At 52.5% G+C, this 22,956-nt stretch overlaps 1 protein-coding gene across 5 annotated transcripts in view; it reads right to left on the bottom strand.

The window, feature by feature from the left end:
- Positions 1–443: 443 nt before the first annotated feature.
- ITPR1 (inositol 1,4,5-trisphosphate receptor type 1) overlaps positions 444–22,956 on the bottom strand; it is a 164,397-nt gene continuing 141,884 nt past the window's right edge. For all 5 annotated transcript variants that reach the window (XM_056501261.1, XM_056501259.1, XM_056501263.1 and 2 more), the window contains 5 exons: positions 21,280–21,419; positions 18,942–19,107; positions 17,727–17,887; positions 5,957–6,118; positions 444–1,804 (listed from right to left, as the gene is read on the bottom strand). In XM_056501261.1, the coding sequence (XP_056357236.1) occupies positions 1,715–1,804; positions 5,957–6,118; positions 17,727–17,887; positions 18,942–19,107; positions 21,280–21,419 (719 nt within the window). In that variant the 3' untranslated portion in view covers positions 444–1,714. The remainder of the gene's footprint in view (positions 1,805–5,956; positions 6,119–17,726; positions 17,888–18,941; positions 19,108–21,279; positions 21,420–22,956) is intronic.

Consider the following 22,956-nt stretch of genomic DNA (forward strand, 5'->3'; position numbering starts at 1 on the left):
GTGACCCGAGCCAGGGGCACGCACTCACTTCAGACACTTGTGTGCACGGACCCGATTAACGATGATTAATTGTACCAGGTAGTTCCTGCTACGTCTTAATCAAATACACATAATCAGCAACGCTCCTGTGCACACGATACTCGGAGCTGGAGGGGTTTTTAACTCTCACATGCTCCAATGACAGCCACAAACCTAAACTATCAGTGGGGAGAGTGTGAAGTATCCCAGCCTGGAGTGAGCACAGGGGAAGATCCCTGGGTGCCAGCATGGAGGAGGGACATGCTCTGGTTTTTACAAAATCAACCTCTGCCCCTCTGGGCACTGGGAAAAGCCCCATCCTTACCTGCCAGGCCCTGTGACACCACACTCCAGCACACATGGGTGTGACAGAACTGCCACACACCCCCTTGGGGGGGACACAAACCACCAGCAGCCTCTGACCGTAGAGTATTTTGCATCATTTATTTAAATACCTATATTTATGCATTTACAAATTTTCATAACTCTGTCTGTAGCTTTTTTTCTTTTTTTTTTTCTTTTGTAGACAGTATTGCAGAGAAGTCAGCTTCTGTAAAATGAGGTCCATGTATAAAACTATGCAGCGGATTGGAGGGAAAAAAAACCAACCAAACAACAACCCGACAAGTTTCCTTTCACACTCTGGAGAATCAGAAACCAAAGAAAGTGACCGAATGAGAGGGAGAGGAAGGGGTGGGACAGAGCAGCCTCAAACCAGTGGCTCTCACACAAGCATTACACACATCAGTGCTCAGCTACAGGACACATTTCAGTCGGTGCAGTGCCTGTTTGCTAAAGCTTTAGCAGGCACAGAGGTCTCTAATGAAAAAATAGAAGGAGAGGATCCTACACACTGAGAATGCAAAGCCTGGACAGCCTCAGCTCGGTCCTGGGAGACTGCACCGACTCGCCAGTAGTGCATCCTCATTCCAAACTTCATTTTTGCATAAAAAGTTCCCTTTAAGAAATCTTAGCATTTAAAAAACCCGGTGTCTGAGCTCTTCTAGCCTCAGTACTCTAAAGAAATCTCTTGAAAAATACCTCCTGCTTTCCTCACTCGGAAGCTTCAAAATAATGTTTTGCTTTAATCGATACCAATTGAACAGCTCACGGAGTCCCAGCGTCATCCCTGGGAGGAAGAGGCAACAAATATGGCATTGCAAGATATTTACACACATGGTACAAAAATGTCCAAGGGTATGAAAAAATCACCAGTTACACAATTTTGCAGCAGCCTCATTTACACCTGTAATTTTATACCATTTATTACATTGTACTAACACACCAGATCCAAAGATGTGCACTCCCTTTAGGACATTCAGGAGTTCCAAATATATTGTGATTGCATAATTCATATTGCACAATTGTATAAAAACATAAATACTAGCTATTCTATTATTTTTTCTTTTAAATACAAAATACATGTCACATAGTCAAATAATCTTTTCAAGTGCAATTCAGGTGCTCTCTTTAGTCCTTCCAAGGAAAAGGCAATTTTGATAGTTTTGGCACAAAGTTTAACCTCTGTCCCGTGCCAACAGTTCTAATCACAATCCACACGCCCCCAGCTCGATAGAGTAGCAGTCATATACATCTAAGTATAAAACCAGGGTATTTACAGGGTGCACAGAGGAGCAGGGAGCAGCCCCCGGGCTGGGGATGTTGGGGTGTCCCGGAGGGGCCGTGGCCTCCCAGCTCAGGCCGGCTGCTGCTGCAGGTTCACATTCATGGGCGGGGGGTGTCCAAGGAGACCGATGCGCTGCTTCTGCTTCCTCTGCTCTGTCATCTGGAAAATTAACAAGTTTGCTCATTAGGCCTCGGTGCTTCCTGTGCGTCACTCGCCCCGGGGCCTGGCGTGCTTGGCATTTTCCCTGAAGCACTGGCTACAGGCAGCGCCTGCTCCAGCCCTGAGCCCCTGTGTGCCCGGGCTGTGCCTGGTGGGCACTGGCAATCGGGAAGCCATGCAGGAGCAGCCTGCAGAAACCTCCCCTGCCAGGAACCCTCTGTGAGCCGGCCAGCAGAGCAGACGGAGGGGCGGGAAAGGGGCGAGCCCTGCAGTCAGGCTGGGAATACCCTCGCCTCTGCTGGAACAGGCTGAGCACTCCCTGCTCCATCCAGAGTGAGCCAACAGCCTCCCCACAGCCAAGGCAGGACTTAACCACCTCACTGCCACACACCAAACTTCAGCATGCCCCACCTGCTTCCCAGAAATTAAATAATGGATCACTGTTTGTTATTTCTGATATTGAGAAATGGCCACAATCCAATGGCTCCGCTCTGGTTTTTTAAAACTTTGGGAGGTTTCTGACAAGTTACATAAGCCATGTAAGGAATGACTCTGGCTGGGCAGGGTCTCAGGAGTGCACAGCTGGATCCCACAGCTGGATCCCACAGCTCCAGCCGTGTCGTGGCTGCAGAGGAGCCAACACGTGGGAGGCTCGGAGGGAATGCCAGGACAGCCTCACCCTGCACCACCGAGGGTACCTGGGCTCCCCAAGAGCCCCCACAGCCCCAGGCTCAGCACACACAGCACACGAGCCACACTCCCATCCTGCTCCTGCTGCTCCTTCCAGCCACATCCACCACGAGCTTCTCCAGGTTCTGCTGTTTAATGACAAATGCCAGCCAGTGTCACTGCTTGTGGCAGCAACGCCAGCAGGGAGGTGGTGTGTATGTCAGGTTCATTTGTAACACACTTGGGATCACAGAATTGTGGGAAGACCTCCAAGATCAAATCCAACAACCAACCCAGCCCCACCACCAGTCACCACTAATCCACCTGAGTGCATGTGTTTAAAACCCCAGTTCCAGCACTGATGGAGTTTCCCAGCTGGTGCAGGGTATCCTGGTGCCCAGCCAGTGCCACCCTGCTGACCTGGGTCTGGAGTTCTCTGTGGGGAATGGGACTGCTCCAAATGGGCAGTGCTGCACAGCCTCCCCAGGTGTCCAGTGGCACTCCTTTAACCAGCAGGAAAAGGGCTGAAACACCATCATTCCTCCTGAAACCACAATTAATGAGCTCAGCCCAGCACCCTGCTCGCTGCCTGCCCCAAGGGGAGGCAGAGCTGCTCTTTTCCCTTTCCCCAGGGCTGACTGCAGCCTCCTGAGGCCAGGGCACACCTCCTGCTCCTCTGCACAGCTGCTGGAGCTCTCTGCACAAAGAGCTCCTAATGCCTCACAGGGAATGGGAACAGCAGGAGAGGGATCTTCCCAGAGCTCTCTGAACACACACACGACTCCCTGCTGAACCTGAATGTTAAACTGCTTCTAAGATAACTCACAAGTGGAAATGCAGAGAGGCCACAAGGACTTGGATTAAAAATGCCCCTTTACATTAATTATCTTCACTGAGCAAACCGAGAGGCACAATTTCAATTCACAGTGCCAATAAACTGATTCAGAAGACACAGAGAATAAAAATAAAATAGGAATAATGAAAAGGGACTGTAGGAGATATTTTTCAGGCAGTGTAGAAAAGAGATGGTGCACCCTGGTGCAGGGGTTTGTAGAAGATGTGGCTTTAGAAAAAAAAAGAAGAATAAAGCAACCAACCATAAATAAGAGGGAGAAATGCAATTTTAGTATTGATGCAGAACATTATTAATCCTGCACAATGCTTAATGCTTGTGTGGAGGGCACAGGGCTGCAGGAGGGAGCAACTTGGTGCCATCCCATTTAATGGAGAGTGAATCTCCAGCAAAAGCTTTCCAGTGACAGCACACCTGGGCTAACAGCCCATAAAAGCCAGGCACAGTAAATCCCCAGGGAGCTGCCAGGTGCTGGAATTGTGCTGACAGGAGCCAAACACTGCCCAAGGGGTTCAGCTGAGCCAGGGCTCCCTGGTAACTCCTGGCTCCAAAGGTGAGGGTGAGCTGGAGTCACCTCAGGGGCAGGACAGGATCCCAGCAATGCCCGTGGGGCTGCTGGCAGCTGAGTCACCCTGAGCACACCTGCGGCTCAGGGGGCTGTCCCCAGCAGCCCTGCTCACAGTGACACCAGAGCAGGGGCTGGGAAGGATTTCTGGGTGATTACATCTAATCCCCTGCTGCTGCACACAATTATGGTGTAATCTTTTCGCACAGAATTAAAGTGATCAGGATTTTAATGGCTCTTGGTGCACTTTGGGGAAGCAGGCGGGCTGGAACTCGGCTTCTAATAATTAGAGTCTCCAGAAACCTAACAAGCTTGAAGAGCAAATGAATGAGAGGTTTTCCCTTTATTTAATTACAAGAAAATAAATACAAATAAAAATTCCCTGAGTTAGTTCCTTTCCTGGAGACAGTTCCTGATGAGGAGGAGGGATATACTGGCTTTGTCACATAATTGGAGCATCCTGCATCTTCAGCAGGGCTCTCAATAATGGTACTTAGGGGAATTCCTAAAAGCTATCACCACATTAATGAAGCTGAAGTTTCCTCTCTTGCTTTTACAGTCAAATAGCTCTCTAAAAGCTAAACCCTTCATTCTTATTTTCACAAAGAACAAGGAGGGGTTTTAGTGCTTGGTCAGCCAAGAGGGCTGGATCTTCAGGAAGAAATGTGTGTGAGGCTGCTGAGGTGGGGAGGCTCCTGTGCCTGCAGAGCACTTGGAGTCAGAGCCTTCAGCAGGGACACAGGACACATGGGGCAGGATAATTGTTTCCAGGCAGAACAGCCAAACCACTGCCCAGCAAGAATTAAAGCTCAGACAAAAGAGCAACTGCCTCTGCCCTCCATCCCAGACCAACTGGAGCAAGGGGCTCTGTGGCACTGGGAAATAATTACAGCCTGGGGCAGGAGGCTGTCAGCTCCCAGTGTCACATTAATCCCTTCCTTGTGCTCCACAGGGTGCTGGGGACAGGGCCCAGCTCCAGCCCAAGTGCAGAGTGTGATCAGAAGGCAGGAGCCAGATCTCAGGCAGTGCTGGCTGCCAGGGCTCCTGCCAGAGGAGTGGCCATGGGGACACCCAGCCAGCCATGGGGACACCCAGCCAGCCATGGGGATACCCAGCCAGCTCTTGGGGACACCCAGCCAGCCATGGGGACACCCAGCCAGCTCTTGGGGACACCCAGCCAGCCATGGGGACACCCAGGCAGCCGTTGGGACAGGAACTGACCCAGAGCTGCTGGGCCACTCCTGCCCCAGGCAGCTCCATCCACCACCCGGGTGCAGTCAGCAATCAATCCTACCCAGTGCCAATACCCACAGAAATGCACTGACTGAACCATCTGGCTTGGGTCATTATTGCCCAGACCAGCAGCCACCACAAACAGCTCCCACAGGCAGCAGTGCTTTCCCTGCTCCCTGCAGTGAGGCTGCAGTCCCCAGGGACACCTGGAGCTCTGTTTCACACAGCCTGGGTGGGAGCCAGCCCCACAACACCCTCCAGCCCAGCCAAGGCAGCAGCCAAGCAGCTCTTGCTGCAGAGGAGCTGCTGCAGCAGCAAAGCAGTGTGAGGTGTGTGCAGCACTGCAAGCCTCTCTGGGATGTGTGTGCTGCAGGCTCAGGCTGCCAGCAGCCAAATCACATCTGCACAGCAGCACAGCCACAGCTCACAGGGACCTGGGCCACCAGCAACCACTCAAATGCCTCTCCAGTTTCTCGGTGGGTTTTGAGGTCCCACAGTGACACAGCCCTTGTGTCAGTGTCACACCCCACAGCCTCTGGCTGACAGCATCACACTCAGCTCTTCGGGTTCACACCCCGAACAACAACAACACACACAGGCTCCCTGCACCAGCCAGGACTGACTGAGGTTAACTCTGGTGATTTTTTTAACACAGTTTCCCTTTCTGATGTGGTCACTTAGGAACTCTCCAGTTGGGTCAGCACCAGGAGGTCAGCTCTGGAGGGACATCTGGTTTGGTCACTTCTTTCCTAACCATGAGTTACTCTGAGAAAGCTCTCCCAGGGGTCTGGAGAGCCCCAGCTGGTCCCAGGGGCTGTGTGCTGCTCCTTACCTGATCTTTGAGCTCAGAGAGCTGCCCAGAGAGGTTGGTCACGAGCTTCATGGTGGACTCCAACTTCTCCTGCAGGTTCCTCAGCTCGTTCTGCTCTCCCTCCGAGTCGCTGCTGACCAGTGACATGGCTCTCATGCGGGGGAACCAGTCCAGGTTTCTCTCCTGAGGATCACACAGGGCACAATTAGGGTTTGCCACATGAAAACCTGCCCTGAGAGCACAGCACAGACACAGCTCTGAAGCCAGGGACATTCCTCGATGCAGCAGCTCTGCACTTATCTGCACTCATCTGCAGCTATCTGCATTTGCATCTCACTGGAAAGTTTGCAAAGTGCCAGCCCGAGGCACTGCTGGGAATTGGGGCTGCTCAGTGCTGGGGTTTCCTCTTCAGCCACTCACTGCCCCAGCCCTTGATCCCCCACATGCAGCTCAGGATAAACCCACAGACACTGGACATCAAACCAGCCCAGATTTCACATCTGGACAAGCATTTCCCAGTGCTAGAATTCCACTGCCATCTTACAACCTTTTAATCTGTGTTTGAGGAAGATTTTCTGCTTTTTTGGTCAAGCAAAGCTTGGCTGTGCTCTCTGATAAAAGAAACCAAGTTCTACCTGGAAATCCTTCCACAGCTGAAATACTTCCTTTTTCATCAAAAAGAAAATCATATTTTGACTGTCTGGTTCAGGCTAGAACATGGCACAGATAAATTACAATGCACTGCCTGTAGAGTTTTCCCTCAGCCATACAAATTCTCTCATGTTCCATGTTTAAGTTACAGTCAGGAATGTCACTGGACACGCACTCAGGCTGAGGAGCCTGCACAGAGTCACACAGGCACTCGTGTACATGCCAGAGATGTTAAAAATAAAGGCAGGAGCGGAACAGAAAGCCACAAAAGAGGAGGGGTGCACCCCACGTCCTGACACCTTACAGTTCAACATCAAACTGGTTTCCCATCCAGTCTGGTTCTCCTCCCACGCTGGAGATGTGCTCTGAAATGGAAGCTGAACTCGGCTGGCTGAGATCAGGGTGTGTGTGCTCTCCCAGGTGACACAGCTGGGGAGTCTGAGCACACCAGGCACGGTGATGGGGACTGCACCAACACCAGGGATGCTGCCACTCAAAAATCAATCAACACTGCTGAGCAGCAGCGACCAGAGCTCACCCCACTGTGCCAGCCAGCCTCTTCTCTGGGCTCTCAGCTGCTTTTTGCAGCCCTGTAAACTCCTGGCTTTGTGTCAGCTCCAACCTGCATCCCCTCCATGCTCCCCCTCATTCCCAGGAGCCTCCATCCTGCTTAATCAGGGCTCTGCACCTCGACAGAGAGCTCCAGTCACATCCTCTCTGCAATTCAGATGCGATGCCAAGACTCATCAGCTTAAATTAGCTGCTTCTGATGTGCCTGGAGTTTCCTTTTGCCAGGATGAGAAGGCAGAAAGCAGCCCCTTTCCCATGCAGGCACCACAGCATTCCCACGTGATGCAGAACTGCCAGGAAGGCTGTTTGCTCCTGATCTCTGTTTACAGGGCAGATGGTTTCTGCTAATAAAAGGAAAAAAAAAATAAAAATCTATGTACAAAAAAAATATGCCTTTAGCCAGACAAGTGCCAAAATATTTTGGACTTTAGGAAACACCAGTCCCACAATTAAGGTTTAATAGCAGGAACAGGCAACACTGCACTGTGTTCTTCCAGCTCCTCCTCATTAGGGAGGAGGGGGCAGCTCAACATTTGTGCTCAGGTCCAGCATCTCCCACCCAGGGAAAACCAACTACACCAACTGCAGCTCCCTCTGTTCCTCCAGGGAAGAAACAAAGACAGAGGATGAGGAAAATGAGACTAAAATGCAGTTTATATTTGCAGGTTTGCCTGGGCTCTCAGGCCCATGTCCTGAGGTTTCTAGGCACACACAAGAGCCCTGAAGCTCCTGCCTGACCCTTTCTTGCTTCAAAAATATTTTCCTTGTTCCCAAAAAACATTTCTAAAGCCATGCCCAGAGCGTTCCCAGGCCCCATCCTTGAGAAGGATGAAAGGGAAGCACCAACTTTCCCTACCTGCAGTGTTTCATAACAAATACCCCAAGCACTTTCCAACATCACTCTGCAATTGAAGCCAACGCTGCAGCTGCTGCAGAGGCTGGGACTTGATCAGGCCCAGAAGGTGAAATCAAACAGCACCCACAGCTTCTGCAGCCTCCTCAGAGCTTCCACACTCGCTGGGTTTCTGAAAGCCCCAGCCCTCAAAGTTGGTAAATCTTGGCTTTGATTTGAAAAAAAAAACAACAACAAAGCACCTCTAGTTCTCATGCCAAGGTTGAAAGATTAAAACCAAACCATGCTTCACATGAACTCCACAGGCTGAGGACAAGGAGACACAGCCCTGTGGGTGTCTGAGCTGGGGGACAGGGCTGGAGCTGGCAATGCCCTGCCAGCTGGGAAAGGGTTAACAGCACCTGGGAATTCCCTGTGCAGGGACAGCTCAGGGAAGGACCTGGACATCCCAGTGCCCTGACTGGGCTGCCCTGATCTGCCTGCCCTGCACTGGTACCCACACCCAGAATTTATCTGGACATGTCCAACTGCCACCCAGCAAGGAACAGGGGGGTGTCCAAACACAGGGAGAGAGGTGCAGATGAATCCCTGTGGATGCAGGTACCAGGCAAGGCTGGGACTCTGCAGAGAGCACAGAGGGAGCTGCCAGCACAGCAGGACACAGCTCTGCCTTCTGCACACTCTTCATCCTGGATTGCACTGGAAACCTTGAGCTCTCCAGGCTCCCCCAGCCCCGCAGGGAGGAGCTGGATGTGACCAGGCTGCTGACACACAGCCCAGCCCTGGCCCTGCTGTGAGTGTGGGGGTGTTTTCTTTCAAATAAATAAATATTTAAGCAGAGCCAGCACCAACAGAACAGAGCAGGAATGCTGAAAGGTCAGGGGATGGTGATCCTGCTGGGCCAGCCTGGCTCCCAGCACTGCCACTCGGGGGGCAATAAAACATTTATATCTCCACGATCCAGTTTCTGCTGAACTTCAGCTCAGCCCTGGGGTGCCTTTAAAGACATGGCCTCACATCCCTCTTGGGGCTTTGGGGGTGTTTTAGAGGCACTGAGTGAACCCAGAGAGAGGAGGCTGCCCGTGCTCCTGTGCAGCTGCTGGCACCCACAGACTGATGCCCTTGCCCTGGGATCCTGGGGTACACTCAGCTCTCCATTCCCAGGATCCTGGGGTACACTCAGCTCTGTATTCCCAGTATTCTGGGGTGCCCTCAGCTCCCTGTTCCCAGGATCCTGGTGAACACTCAGCTGCCCAGGATCCTGGGGTGCCCTCTCTCCCCATTCCCAGGATTCTGAGGTGCCCTCTCTCCCCATTCCCAGGATCCTGGGGTGCCCTCTCAGCTCCCCATTCCCAGGATCCTGGGGTGCCCTCTCAGCTCCCCATTCCCAGGATCCTGGGGTGCCCTCTCCCCATTCCCGGATCCTGGGGTGTTCTCTCTCCCCATTCCCGGATCCTGGGGTGTTCTCTCTCCCCATTCCCAGGATCCTGGGGTGCCCTCTCTCCCCATTCCCGGATCCTGGGGTGCCCTCTCTCCCCATTCCCGGATCCTGGGGTGTTCTCTCTCCCCATCCCAGCAGGGCACAGCCCGTGCTGCAGCACCGCCGCCTGACGCCGGGCTGGGTGTCGGGTTTCAGCCCTTTTCCAGGTAAAGCTGGAGAAGTCCCGGCTGTCAGGCGAGCAGCAGATCTCAGCCCGGGTGACGCTGCTGCCCGTCCCCGGCTGGAAAGGCGAGGAAGGGGAAGGAAGCGGTGCTGGTGATGCAGGCACGATTCATTCTGAGAAGCGCCGGCTCCTCCCGGCTTCTGCCGAAGAGCTGCTTCTGAGAAAGGCTGAGGGGCGACCTCAGCACCGGCTGTGCCACCCAGGCAAGGGCAGGCAGCTCATGGGGCCCTGCCCACCCCAAGGACTCCACAAATCCAGCTACCCCTGTGCCTGAGGGCTAATCCAACCCTCCCCAAAATAAATCCCTACAGCTGCCACTGAAGGGCTGCCCAGCAGCAGCACTTACAGAGTTACAGAATTATTTTGCTTGGAAAAAAAACCCCAAGATCACCATGTGCCCCATGCCCACCTTGTCCCCCAGCCCAGAGCACTGAGTGCCACATCCAGTTGTTTCTTGAACACAAGCAAGGAAAGGTGGCAGCAGCTAATTTCAGTTTCTGTCATGAGAAGTTAAAAATCAGACCCACACAGCTACAAAAGAGCACTCTGAAAATTCATCTGTTTGTTTGTGGTGAGATGGGACTCCTCTTGGGTCTTTCTTGAGCTTCCTGGAAAAATCCCCACATCAGGTTCTCTCTCTGCTCAAAGGGCTCACTTCTTCCACACTGAGCTGCACTTCTTCCCTCGATCAAAGCCAGCACTTGAGTGTGTCCCCCTCCACACTCAGAGCATTCTCAACTCCTCACGTGCCCGTGTTGCCCACAGGAGGCTGATGACACAAGGGTTAGGGTGCAATAATCTCCTTTTCTCTGTTAACTATCCCAGTGGCACCTGGGCAGGAGCCTGGAACACACTCACCACTCCCAAAGGTGCAGGATGCCCTTGGCCCTACAGCTCTGGACAGCTCTGCTGGGTGACCCAGCCAAGCACACCCAGCCCCAGGACTGCAGGGATGGGATTCCTGAAAGCCACGTCCTGCCCCCCAAAAGGACAAGGCCACCTCTGCACACCACCTCCTCCAGGCTGCCTGCATCCCCACTAAGTGGGCACAGCACACCTGCACAGCTGGGCAGGGAGTGAGCCCACAGCTGCTGGCACTGCTGCTGTCACCCACGGCCTGGCACAGGCGTCCGTCAGTCCTGCGGGTCAGGCTGTGACTCAGGGCCAGCCCTGGGCACGCTGGCCACCTCCTGGGAACGCTGGGCCACCTCCAGGGAATGCTGGGCCACCTCCTGGGCACACTGGCCACCTCCTGGGCACACTGGGCCACCTCCTGGGCATGCTTGGCCACCTCCTGGGAACGCTGGGCCACCTCCAGGGAACACTGGGCCACCTCCTGGGCATGCTGGGCCACCTCCAGGGAACACTGGGCCACCTCCAGGGCACACTGGCCACCTCCTGGGAACGCTGGGACACCTCCAGGGCACGCTGGCCACCTCCAGGGCACGCTGGCCACCTCCTGGGCATGCTGGCCACCTCCAGGGCACACTGGGCCACCTCCAGGGAACACTGGGCCACCTCCTGGGCATGCTGGCCACCTCCTGGGCACACTGGGCCACCTCCAGGGCACGCTGGCCACCTCCAGGGCACGCTGGGGCTCTCTGCTCCCAGGGTTTGTGTTCCCAGTGTGTCACCCCACGGTTCCTGGCAGGAACCCTCCCCCTGCCCCAGCAGAGGACAGGGCACCCACCCTGGATGGGATCCACCCAAACCCAGGTTATACAAACATCCCATGCCCCAGAACTGGCCTGAAGCTTTTCCTTCTGCTGCCATCCACCCAGGCCTTTTCCATACTCACACTCAGCCCTAGGGAAACCTCTGCCTGGCCAGCTGGGATGCCAACCTGAGATTCCCAGTGTGGATACCAGGTGGTTCATCAGGGAAAACCAAGTGGGGTTTTACCATGTGGGGCTCCTGCCAGCAGCAGGAGGGATTCCTGCAGCCCACCATGGGCAGCCAGCTCAGACACTCCAGAGAATCCCAGAATGGGTTGGCTGGGAACGGACCTTAAAGCTCATCTTGTCCCACCCCTGCCATGGCAGGGACACCTTCCACTGTCCAACCTGTCCTTGGGCACTTCAGGGATCCAGGGGCAGCCCCAGCTGCTCTGAGCACCCTGTGCCAGGGCTGGGCAAGATGAGGTTGACCATTCCTTTCTCCCAGTGCAGCTCCTGGTTCACACCAAGGGTGGAACAAGTTCCCAGTGTGAGCACACAGCTCAGCCCGTGCCTATGACACAGTGTTTCCAGCAGCCCAGGGCCTGCTGCCAAACGCTCTGGGCTCTTCCATCATTTCTTGTTTAACCCTATAATTATATTGGCTAACTCCAGCCAGCTATCTCAAGATGCAGCTTGTTGGGGAGTTACCACCAAACTAAGCACTGTCAGCTCCAGGTCACATCCTGACCTCCTTGGTCTTCCTCCTCCTCCTCCTCTGCCAGCTTGCAGCAGTATCACGGTGACTGGTAGCCCCAAAACCCCAATTTCCTCATCTGTAACCAAGTCATTTGCACAGGCTGCTCACTCCTGTGTCTGCAGCTGCTTTGCTCAATATTGGTATGACAAATCTCTCCTATTTGCCTCTGCCTGAAGTACAGGATTTCCAGGCACAAATGACAGATGAACATAACCCAACACTTTCTCAGACTGTAATTTCACATACATGTGTCTTTCACCAGCGCTGGAATCATTAAGGGCCTTTTGGATGCTTTGGGGTGGAAGTCTCATGGTCTGCCCTTGTCATTCCTGTGGGAGCAAAGCCAGTCCTGGCCATCTCCAGCTGAACTGGATTCCAGGGAGAGCCTGGGACACACAGCCACTCCTCAAAGCCATCCCCACTGCTGGATCCCACTTTGCTGCTGGGTTTCAGAGCACAGTGACTGTCCTTGCTGGATAACTCCCTGGGAAAGGCTTCAAGTCACACTTCTGAAAGGATGCAATTTAAAAGCCTGACACTGATGGAACCCTGTCTTTGCTCACCAGGAGGCTGTGCCCTGGCAGCAGTCACTCAAACCCAGAACCAGAAACACTTCCCATTACAGGACAGAGCTCAGGACACCAAGGAAAAAGCCCAATAATGTACTTACATCCCCAGGCTTGTACACAGAGGTTAGCTAAGGTACAGTGGGAAATCTGCAGCCTTCATTTCTATTCCAAATTCCTTTAAGGCTATCTGTGCCATCCCTCCCATTTGTAAATGGTTCCTTTTTGATGACAACACAACCCAGGTTTGGAACTCAGTGCCCTGGATCTGCACACGGGAGCTTGGGCAACCGTGACACCTCTGCCTCATTTCTGTAATAAAGGTTGTTAATGACACAGTTCCTGCTTGGATAAAAACATGGGGGAACTGCAGGAGCTGCATGGGGGAACTGCAGGAGCTACATAGGGAGCTCTGTGCTAAAAACTTTTCCAAAGCAGCCTTTATTTTTCAATGAGCACATCTGCATGCACAACCCCTGGGAGCCACGGCTCGGACCCGCTGCTCGGGGTGCAGAGCAGGGCAAGCAGGAGCTGGGCATGCAAATATGTGTCAGTGCTGTGACAGCCCATGCAGCTGCCTGCAGCCAGCTCAGGAATGCACACAAAGCCCGGTGCCTGTGTGGTTTTCTCCGTGCTGAGCTGCAGAGTGAGAGGTTTTACATACTGGGGATGCCTGCACACAGCTGGCTGTGGCAGAGCCCTGCCAAAGCCCCGGTGACAGCTGAGCTGGCAGGGCTGCTGTGCTGCCCAGGCTGAGCACAGAACTCCAGCAGGAATCCTGAAGCCAGGATGGGAAGATAAGACATGGAAGGGAACTAATCTGCAGGGAGTTGCAGGGAGTTCACATGAGTCACTTGGGTGTGGATGTCAGTGTCTGGCCAAGGCGATAAGTGGATCCCCCCACCTCCCACACACAGGGTGTTATTCAGACATCACCTGATCTTGCTGGTGACTGCAGAGCCTCGCAGAACCGGGGCCTTTGTTCCTGGGAATCACCAGAGGCACCGGCCCTGCACAGCCTCAGCATCTCCCCACACACCCTGCCCCAAACGGAGCATCCCCGGGCAGGGATGGAGCCAGGCAATCCCTGCTGCAGCCAGGGCAGCTGGGCAAGCACCAGGAGCTGGAGAGAGATGTTTTCTCACATCCTGCAGCACTGTCTGTGCCATTAAGTTGATATTAAGGAGGTGGCTCAGGGGTGCATTGCCAAGGGGAGCTGCTCCAAAAGACAAGCTGCTGAAATCCATTTGCCATGTCCTGACTGCCACGAGCTGCCAGGGCAGGGATGGATGGGATGGGATGGGATGGGATGGGATGGGATGGGATGGGATGGGATGGGATGGGATGGGATGGGATGGGATGGGATGGGATGGGATGGGATGGGATGGGATGGGATGGGGCAGGGCAGGGATGGGGCAGGGATGGGGCAGGGACGGGGCAGGGACGGGGCAGGGATGGGGCAGGGATGGAGGGCAGGGATGGGGGAGGGCAGGGATGGGAGGAGGCAGGGATGGAGGGCAGGGATGGGGCAAGGATGGGCAGGGAGGGGCAGGGATGGGGCAGGGATGGGATGGGGCAGGGATGGGATGAGGCAGGGATGGGGCAGGGATGGGATGGGGCAGGGATGGGATGGGGCAGGGATGGGGCAGGGATGGGGCAGGGATGGGATGGGGCAGGGATGGGGCAGGGATGGGATGGGGCAGGGATGGGATGGGGCAGGGATGGGATGGGGCAGGGATGGGATGAGGCAGGGATGGGGCAGGGATGGGATGGGGCAGGGATGGGGCAGGGATGGGGCAGGGCAGGGATGGGGCAGGGATGGGGCAGGGCAGGGATGGGGCAGGGATGGGGCAGGGCAGCACTGGGGTGGGCACAGCCTCAGCCTGCCCCACCCCACCCCTGCAGCCCCATTCCCTGAGCATCCCCAGCGATTCCCAGCAAAGATTCCTGAGATACCCCGGGTTTGACATCATCTGTCACAGCAGGCACAGCTCCCCTCCTGATGAAAGGGAATATCATCCCTGCTTACAGGGGCAGGAATTCCAGCCTCCAGCAGCAGCCTGGACCTGCAGCTACAAGCCCAGGGCAGCCTGGCCCTGCACAGGACTCAACCAAACCAGTCCAGATCCCAGAGCCACCAGCAGCCCCAAACTGGTCCCAGAACAGGGTTATGGGAGGGCTGGCAATGCAGCAACGACAGCAGCACTGCCAGAGCAGTTATTGGATTTTATTTTATAGAATCCCAGAACCCCAGACTGGATTGGGGTGGAAGGGACCTGAAAGCTCATCTCACTGCAGGGACACCTCCCACTAGCCCAGGCTGCTCAGGTCAGATCACTGCTGGGCTTTTTTATTTTGATTTTCTGATCAGTCTTCAGTGCCCTACACTCAACTCTGTTTCCAAGTGTACCTGTTGACTTCTTTCCTCGTGATGTGTTTGAACTTAATGAGCTTCTGTCTGTGAAGAAATATAAAATTCACTAAGGAATTGTAGTTAATCATTGATTTTCAAAGCTAAAATTCCTTTCACTGGGGGGTCAGGATTGTGAAGGGTGCAGGATGAATGCCAGATCCAGCTCTGCCATTCCCAATACACTGGGAATCCTCAAAACTGCCTTTCTGCACACATTATTTTTAGACAAGAAAACATCAAAATTCAAGATCACCCTTAAAGGCGCCTGAATATTCACTAACTGCATAAATGAAATTGTCCAGGATCCTTTTGATACCACAGTGCTTAAAATATCTTTAAAGCACTGTACAAGCAGCACTGGAAGCAACTCACAAACTGACAGTGGATATAATTTAAGTCCTGAATTCTTTTTTATTTTATTTTTTTTAACTGTTCTGTAGTGTTGGAACAACCCACAAACATTGCATGGCAAAGGCAATCTTTAAAATTGTATTTTCTTAATTTTTTTTTCTTTTATTTACCAAAGGGCAGAAATCCAGGAGTTTTCTGGAGGTGTTTTGCTGGGAGTCAGAGCACAGGTGAAACATCTGAGGTGTGTTCTGCCATCACAAAGGAGCACATGATGCTTCTTACACCCCATACCCTAAAAATGGGTACAGAGAGCAGCTGAACTCTGGTCCCACACAGAGCCCAGGACAACGTGCCCCATCTGTGTCATATCCAAGATGCTACAGTGCCACCTTCAGTCTGAAATACGGGAGCAAAATCCCTTGAAAAGGCAGCCATGCCCCAAGGAGGCTTCCCAGGAGAGGCTGGAGAGACTGAACCAGCCCTTGGGAAAGCAGCACCTCCACTCTGAATCTCTGCCTTGGCACTCATGGGCATTTCAAAGCTTCCCTTGCTCTGTCCTTCTGCACTCATGGGATTCTGCCCAGAGAGGTTGAGGAGTCCCCATCCCTGGAGGTGCCCAAGGCCAGGTTGGAAATTGGGGTTTGGAGCAGCCTGGGACAGTGGAAGGTGTCACTGGATGGGATTTAAGGTCCCTCCCAGCCCAAACCAATCTGGGGTTCTATGAACACACAAAGCTTGAGGAACAGATGAGCCAGGCCCCACCCAAGTGATCCCTAAAAACACCTTAAACAGGAAAAAAATTACTTCTGACTCTACAGCAGCATTTATAACAGAAGAGAAATGGATTGATCATGTTTTACACCCAGATTTTAGGGCAGAAAAGGAAGTTTTAATGTTAAAGGACACTGGACAGGAACTGATTTTCAGAGTAAGCTTTGCCAAATGGCTGCTCAGGAATACACAGAGTGCAGAGGATCCAGTCAGGGCACAGCAGCCTGAGCCTGGGGCAGGGTGGTGACAGAGCACTGAGCTGAAATCCACATTTCCTGCCTATTCCACACTCATGCAGTTACACCTCACACTCATCAGCCCTCACTGAGACCTGCTCTTAGCTCTTCATTTAAAACTGGCTCATGAAATGCAAAACCCCAACTACAGACACACTCCAAACCTCTACCTAGAGCACATGGTTACATAAAATTGCATCTGCATGAGACACTCTGGCTATGCATAATTTATCCCTACTCCCATCCACACACAGTAATTAGCCCTTGCTGACACTTAATGAATGGGGATTCTCATAAAAGTTCTCCAGTTTTTGTGCTTCATGCAAACATATTCAGTGACTAATTCTTGGTTCTTATCTAATTCAAACCGTTCATCTGAAATAATGAATTGGTTGCCAATTCAAACTTTCTTCAAACTGGTTTTAACAACAACAAAAACACAGCACAGAATCATCTTTTAGAAGCAAAAGCACAACACAGAACTGTCTTTCAGAAGCCAAAACCCTTCAGAAGTGCAGTGCTTCCCCTGAAGTCATGCGTGCTCTGGGGATACAGGGAGCAGCAATAATCAGCCAGACTGGAAAGCAGCAGTGATGCACTTGGTTATCTCACTGTGCTAATCCTCCATCAGGTGACTGCTCACAAGGTTTCTTTAAGCCCTCATTACTGAGGTAGCAATGCAGAAGTAGGACGGACACTTTGGTGACCCCAAAATAACAAATCTGACCCTGGACACTGCCAGGGCCAGCCCAAGGAGCTGGCACCTCACAGAGGAGCTGGGAGGGGAGGCAGCAAAAAATCACACTGGAATGGTAAAAATCAAACAGCTTTTGCTCCCCTGCCAGAAGACACAGATTAGTGACTGGCTTGGGATCTAATTCCAGGAGCTCTGAACCTGCAGCTTGGCAGAGATGAGGCTTTTAATTCTCTCATTAAAAGCCCTTCCAATTGAGTAGACATTAATTGTAGTTTTCTGTGATAATAAGCTCAAATCATATGACAACAAATCCTACAAGTCAGCTGGGGATATTTATACCAGGACAGGTTATAACCTGTTGGTTGTGCTTCAGACACTTCCACCAGCTTGAAAATAAAAGTGAATTTAAGGCAGAACAGGTTCCATTCCCCTGATCCACCTGGCTGTCACCACTCACTGCCACCTACCCCAGCACACACACAGGGTGCTCTCAGAAGTCACAGCTACATTTACTAAATAAATTAAATACAATACAGAGCACTGTACCAAATATTCCACTGGATTGGTCTAATCTAGAAAAAAAAAAAAAAAAAGTCAACCTCACCTTGATCATTTCTGCCACGTAACTCTCTGGTCCTGTGTATTCTGTGGAATCTTTGACTTTCACCAAGACAATAAAGCACAAGTAGTGCCACATGTTGTGCTCCTCCTTAATGTGCTCTTCAAAGGTGACAGTCTTGTTGTCAAACTTATCTCTCTCCAAACCTGTGAGGGGGACACAGGGAGAACCCTGAGTGTTTGCCAGCTGGGGACCAGGAAAATCAGCCCTAGAACAAAACTGACTCCTAAAGCCTGCTGCACTTCTGGGAGTCACAGTCATCCTGGAATGGACACTGCAAATCAGGATTAAATCTGACAAATACCCAGGAAGAGGAGAAGAGGAGAAAGAAGAAGAGAAAGAAGAAGAGAAGGAAGAAAAGAAGAAGAGAAAGAAGAAGAGAAAGAAGAAGAGAAGGAAGAAAAGAAGAAGAGAAAGAAGAAGAGAAAGAAGAAGAGAAAGAAGAAGAGAAAGAAGAGAAAGAAGAGTAAGAATAGAAAGAAGAAGAGAAAGAGAAGAGAAAGAAGAGAAAGAAGAAGAGAAAGAAGAGAAAGAAGAGAAAGAAGAAGAGAAAGAAGAGAAAGAAGAAGAGAAAGAAGAAGAGAAAGAAGAAGAGAAAGAAAGAAGAAGAGGAGAAAGAAAAAGAGAAATAAAAGGAAAAAAAGATCAGATGAGAAAGAGGAAAAAGAGGAGGAAGACAAAGAGCAAAGTGTAACGAGTAGTACTTATATTTATTATACATAACTGAAAAAAAATTGGTTAAAAAAAGGCAACAACCCTGTAGCAAGCAGTTTGCTGGATTTCATAACACATCTCCTATTTTTGGGCAGACTGATAGCAAAAGCAAACTTCCAAAGGTTCTCCTGTCAGGCTGTGTTATGTAACATGGCAGGACATGGCAGCACAGCACCTCCACTCCAGCCTGCTCTGGGAAAAGCTTCCTCAGGCAGCACCCTGGAAAAGTGACTGCTCATAAAAACCCCTCCTGCTCCAACAGGAAACTGTTCTGAAGCAGAGGAGAAGCAAGAACTGAAGTCTTGAGGAAAAATGGTACCTGAGCATTCCCCATCTGCTGCTGCTGCCAAGCTCAGGGCACGTGGTCCCAGAACATGAACTGGCTGAGGAATGCAGGGAGCAGCAGCCAGGAGCTCAAAGCTTTTCTCCTGGGAGTCTGCAGCTCACCCAGAGTAACCCCTTCTTGTTAAGGGTCTCCACACTTACCACAAATAAAGCAAGTTGTTTTTAAAATTTCTTCTTTCTTCTGTTTTTCACTCCTTAAATCAGCAAAAGTGTCAATGATCACCCCAAAAATCAGGTTCAGGACAATAATGATGACCATGAAGAAGAACAACAGATCATAGATCACTCTAGCAGCAAAGAGAGGTTCCTGCAAGAAACATTTTTTAATTATTAACAGCCCAATTAGGGACCCATCTCACCCTCATTACCAGCCTGCCCCACACCCCCTTCCCTGAGAGTCTCCACTGCTGATGCTCCAAGGGAGCTCACAACTCAAAACATTAAATAAAACTGAAATGCAAAAATCACTGAAAGAAAAGCCAAATTAGTCATCTGCCAGTGTGGGATCTCTGCAGAGCTGCTCTTCCTGTGTCCAAGATTTGGGACTTCTCTCACTTTCACAAGAGAAAAAACTCTCACACACTGAAATTTGTTCTCACCCCTCCCTGAAGCCCTTCCAAATTATATCCTTATATTGTCTGCAGTATATCAACAGAGGATCAGTGTGGACCATAAAGTCTTTTACTGCAATGTAATACCATTAATTGCATTTAACAACCATGTAAATGGACACTAAGCTAGACTTTTCACTACACATTCCACATTTATTGCAGGCCTGAATACCCAAAACATCCAACCCTCATTTTCACAATCATCCTGCCACTCAAGTGCCAACCTTATTATTAAGAATTAAGTAACTGTGAAGGCTAAGTTGTATAAAAAAAAACTTTGAAATGTCAGGTAAAACAAAAAAGCCTTGCCCCCAGTGTGGCTTTGGGAGTGACAGCCTGAACCTCAGGTCACAGAATCATCAGAGAATTGCAGAATGGGTGGGAAGGGATTTAAATCCCACCCAATGCCAGCCCTGCCCTGGCAGGGACACCTCCCACTGTTCCAGGTGCTCCAGCCCCAGTGTCCAGCCTGGCCTTGGGCACTGCCAGGATCCAGGGGCAGCCACAGCTGCTCTGGGCACCTGTGCCAGGGCTGCCCACCCTCCCAGGGAGGAATTCCTTCCTAAGTGATGGACACAAACAGCTTGAACAGCAGTCAGGGGGGAGCAAGGATGTGTTATGGAAAATTCCTGCAGCTCAGCCTGGTGCTCACTCTGATGACAGCTCCAAACCACATCCATCCTTCCTCCCCCACTCTGCCACCAACCCAGCCTGGTCCCTGTCCTCTCATCCCTCCCATCTGACATCTCCCTAGGGATGCTCCCACAAAATCTGTGCCACTGGCACCCAGCAGCTACCTCAGCATCTTCCTGTGCCACCCTGTGCTCCTCCCTCACTGGTGTGTGCTCATCTCCTTCCTCCAGCTCCTAAACATCCAGAGCTCAGCCTGCTGGCTCTGGGCAGCCCCCAGGCCGTGTGACCCCAGGGAGAAGCCTGGGTGCAGGGGCAGGTGCTGTGTGACCCCAGGTGTGCAGGGGCAGGGGCTGTGTGACCCCAGGTGTGCAGGTGCTCAGTGTGACCCCAGATGTGCAGGTGCTCAGTGTGACCCCAGGTGTGCAGAGCAGGTGCTGTGTGACCCCAGATGTGCAGGGGCAGGGGCTGTGTGACCCCAGGTGTGCAGGGGCAGGGGCTGTGTGACCCCAGGTGTGCAGGTGCTCAGTGTGACCCCAGGTGTGCAGAGCAGGTGCTCAGTGTGACCCCAGGTGTGCAGAGCAGGGGCTGTGTGACCCCAGGTGTGCAGGTGCTCAGTGTGACCCCAGGTGTGCAGAGCAGGTGCTCAGTGTGACCCCAGGTGTGCAGAGCAGGGGCTGTGTGACCCCAGGTGTGCAGGTGCTCAGTGTGACCCCAGGTGTGCAGAGCAGGTGCTGTGTGACCCCAGGTGTGCAGAGCAGGTGCTGTGTGACCCCAGGTGTGCAGGTGCTGTGTGACCCCAGGTGTGCAGAGCAGGTGCTGTGTGACCCCAGGTGTGCAGGGGCAGGGGCTGTGTACCCCAGGTGTGCAGGTGCTGTGTGACCCCAGGTGTGCAGGTGCAGGGGCTGTGTGAGCCCAGGTGTGCAGGTGCTCAGTGTGACCCCAGGTGTGCAGGGGCAGGTGCTGTGTGACCCCAGGTGAGCAGGGGCAGGGGCTGTGTACCCCAGGTGAACAGGGGCAGGTGCTGTGTGACCCCAGGTGAGCAGGGGCAGGGGCTGTGTACCCCAGGTGAGCAGGGGCAGGGGCTGTGTGACCCCAGGTGAGCAGGGGCAGGTGTGTGTCCCCAGCACAGACCCCAGGTGAGCAGAGCATCCCCTGTGCTGCTCCTGCTCGCACACTCCCCCAGCAGAGCAGCTCCCAGCCGGCTCAGCAGCTCCTCCCCCCGCAGGGTGATTTACCTCCTTGGAAGGTTTCCTGAGCACATCCCCGACTCCACCCCCGCTCCTGAGCCCGTGACTCAGTACAGTAACAATGCACATCAGCAGCGTCTCGCACGTATGCTCCTTGTTCTCTTCCTCCATCTCCTCAGAGAGCAGCTCTGGGAACACAGCAAGCAAAGACACGTTTCACAGCCAAGATTAGCTCTAGATCCTGCTCTCCATTCTCTGCTGGCTGCTCTCTCCCCCCTCAGACTGCCAGCCTGTGTTGCAAATCGCTGTAGGTTCGTTCCCCAAATTATCACAGAGCAGCATGGGGCTGGGGGCAGCTCTGCAGATCACCCATCCAACCCCTGCCCAGGCAGGGCCACCTGGAGCAGGGACACAGGAGCAGCTCCAGGTGGGGTTGGGATGGCTCCAGAAAGGAAAACTCCACGGGCAGCTGCTCCAGGGCAATGCCCCCTCCATGGAAAGAAGCAAAACCTGGTTTAGTTTATGGCCACTGCTCCTTGTCCTGTCACTGGGAAGGGTCTGAACCCACTCTCTGACACCCTTGGGGATAGGGTACGGACTGATGGGATCCCCTCTCAGCCTTCCCTGAACAGTCTCTCCCCTAAGGGAGATGCTCCAGACCCCTCATCACCCCTGGATCCTCTCCAGAGCCGCCCTGGCAGCAGCTCTCCTCCCTGCCCTGCTCTCCCAGCACCAGCCTCCTTCAGTGCCTGAGCTGCTGCCTGTGGCTCTGTGCAATCTCTTCCATCCCAGCTCTCAGGCACAGCTCAGATCACCAGATGCCTGTTTATACAGAATCCGAGCTTTTTGACAGCTCAGAGGACAAAGTGTTGCCTCTTCCACTCTCCCCTGGTGCCTGACAGATTGCACAGCCTTTGGGCTGCACTCAAAATGGCAACTTCCACTCAGAGCTTTCAAATGGCTAAAAGATCAGTGCTTGTGGAAACAGCATTCTGCCAGAAAAGCAGCAACACACTCCTGACCTTCTCCTCGCCCAGCTCAAGGCTCCAACTTCGCTGTTTCACTGGCAGAGCTGCTAAAATCCATTCCCTGACCTCACACACTCCCCTGCACCCATGCAAAACCTCACTACTTTCATTCCATCACAAAAATGCTCATGAGCAGATCCCACCTTCCCACAGCCCTGTGCAACCCTGAAATAACCAAAACCCCAGAGCAGCACCCAAATCTGGGGCACCATCAACATCCCTGACCACACAAGACCCTGCCCTATATGCTGATTACTTGTGGTGCAAAACCATCCCTGAGTTTTCCTTCCTGCAGCCAGAGTTGAGAGAAGCAGCTTTTCCTGCAGCAAGGCTGAATTTGACTCTCTCAGAGAGGAGAAAGCAGAGCCCTCTCCTCCTGTGAGCAGGGCTGGTGGCCATCACTGACCTCTGATGGCCATGCAAGGGCTGCCCTTCCCAGAGAAACTGGGATGTTCTGTCTGCCCCTCCCAGCCAGCACTGTAAATCTCCCACAAGGAAATTACATTTTCTAGAAATAAAACTGAAATATTTCAATACCCAGGTAATATCTCACTTTCTTGATCTCCAAACCCACTCTTGTCTACTTAATCCATCCAGTACTTCCTGCCATGATATTAAAACAGTTTCCTTAGTTTGAGATGGAACAATGCTGCCAATAAACCATATTTCACAGGGCATTATCCTCTGAAATCACATT

This window comes from Oenanthe melanoleuca, chromosome 12 (assembly GCF_029582105.1).
Source record: "Oenanthe melanoleuca isolate GR-GAL-2019-014 chromosome 12, OMel1.0, whole genome shotgun sequence".
In the NCBI taxonomy this organism is placed as follows: Eukaryota; Metazoa; Chordata; class Aves; order Passeriformes; family Muscicapidae; genus Oenanthe; species Oenanthe melanoleuca.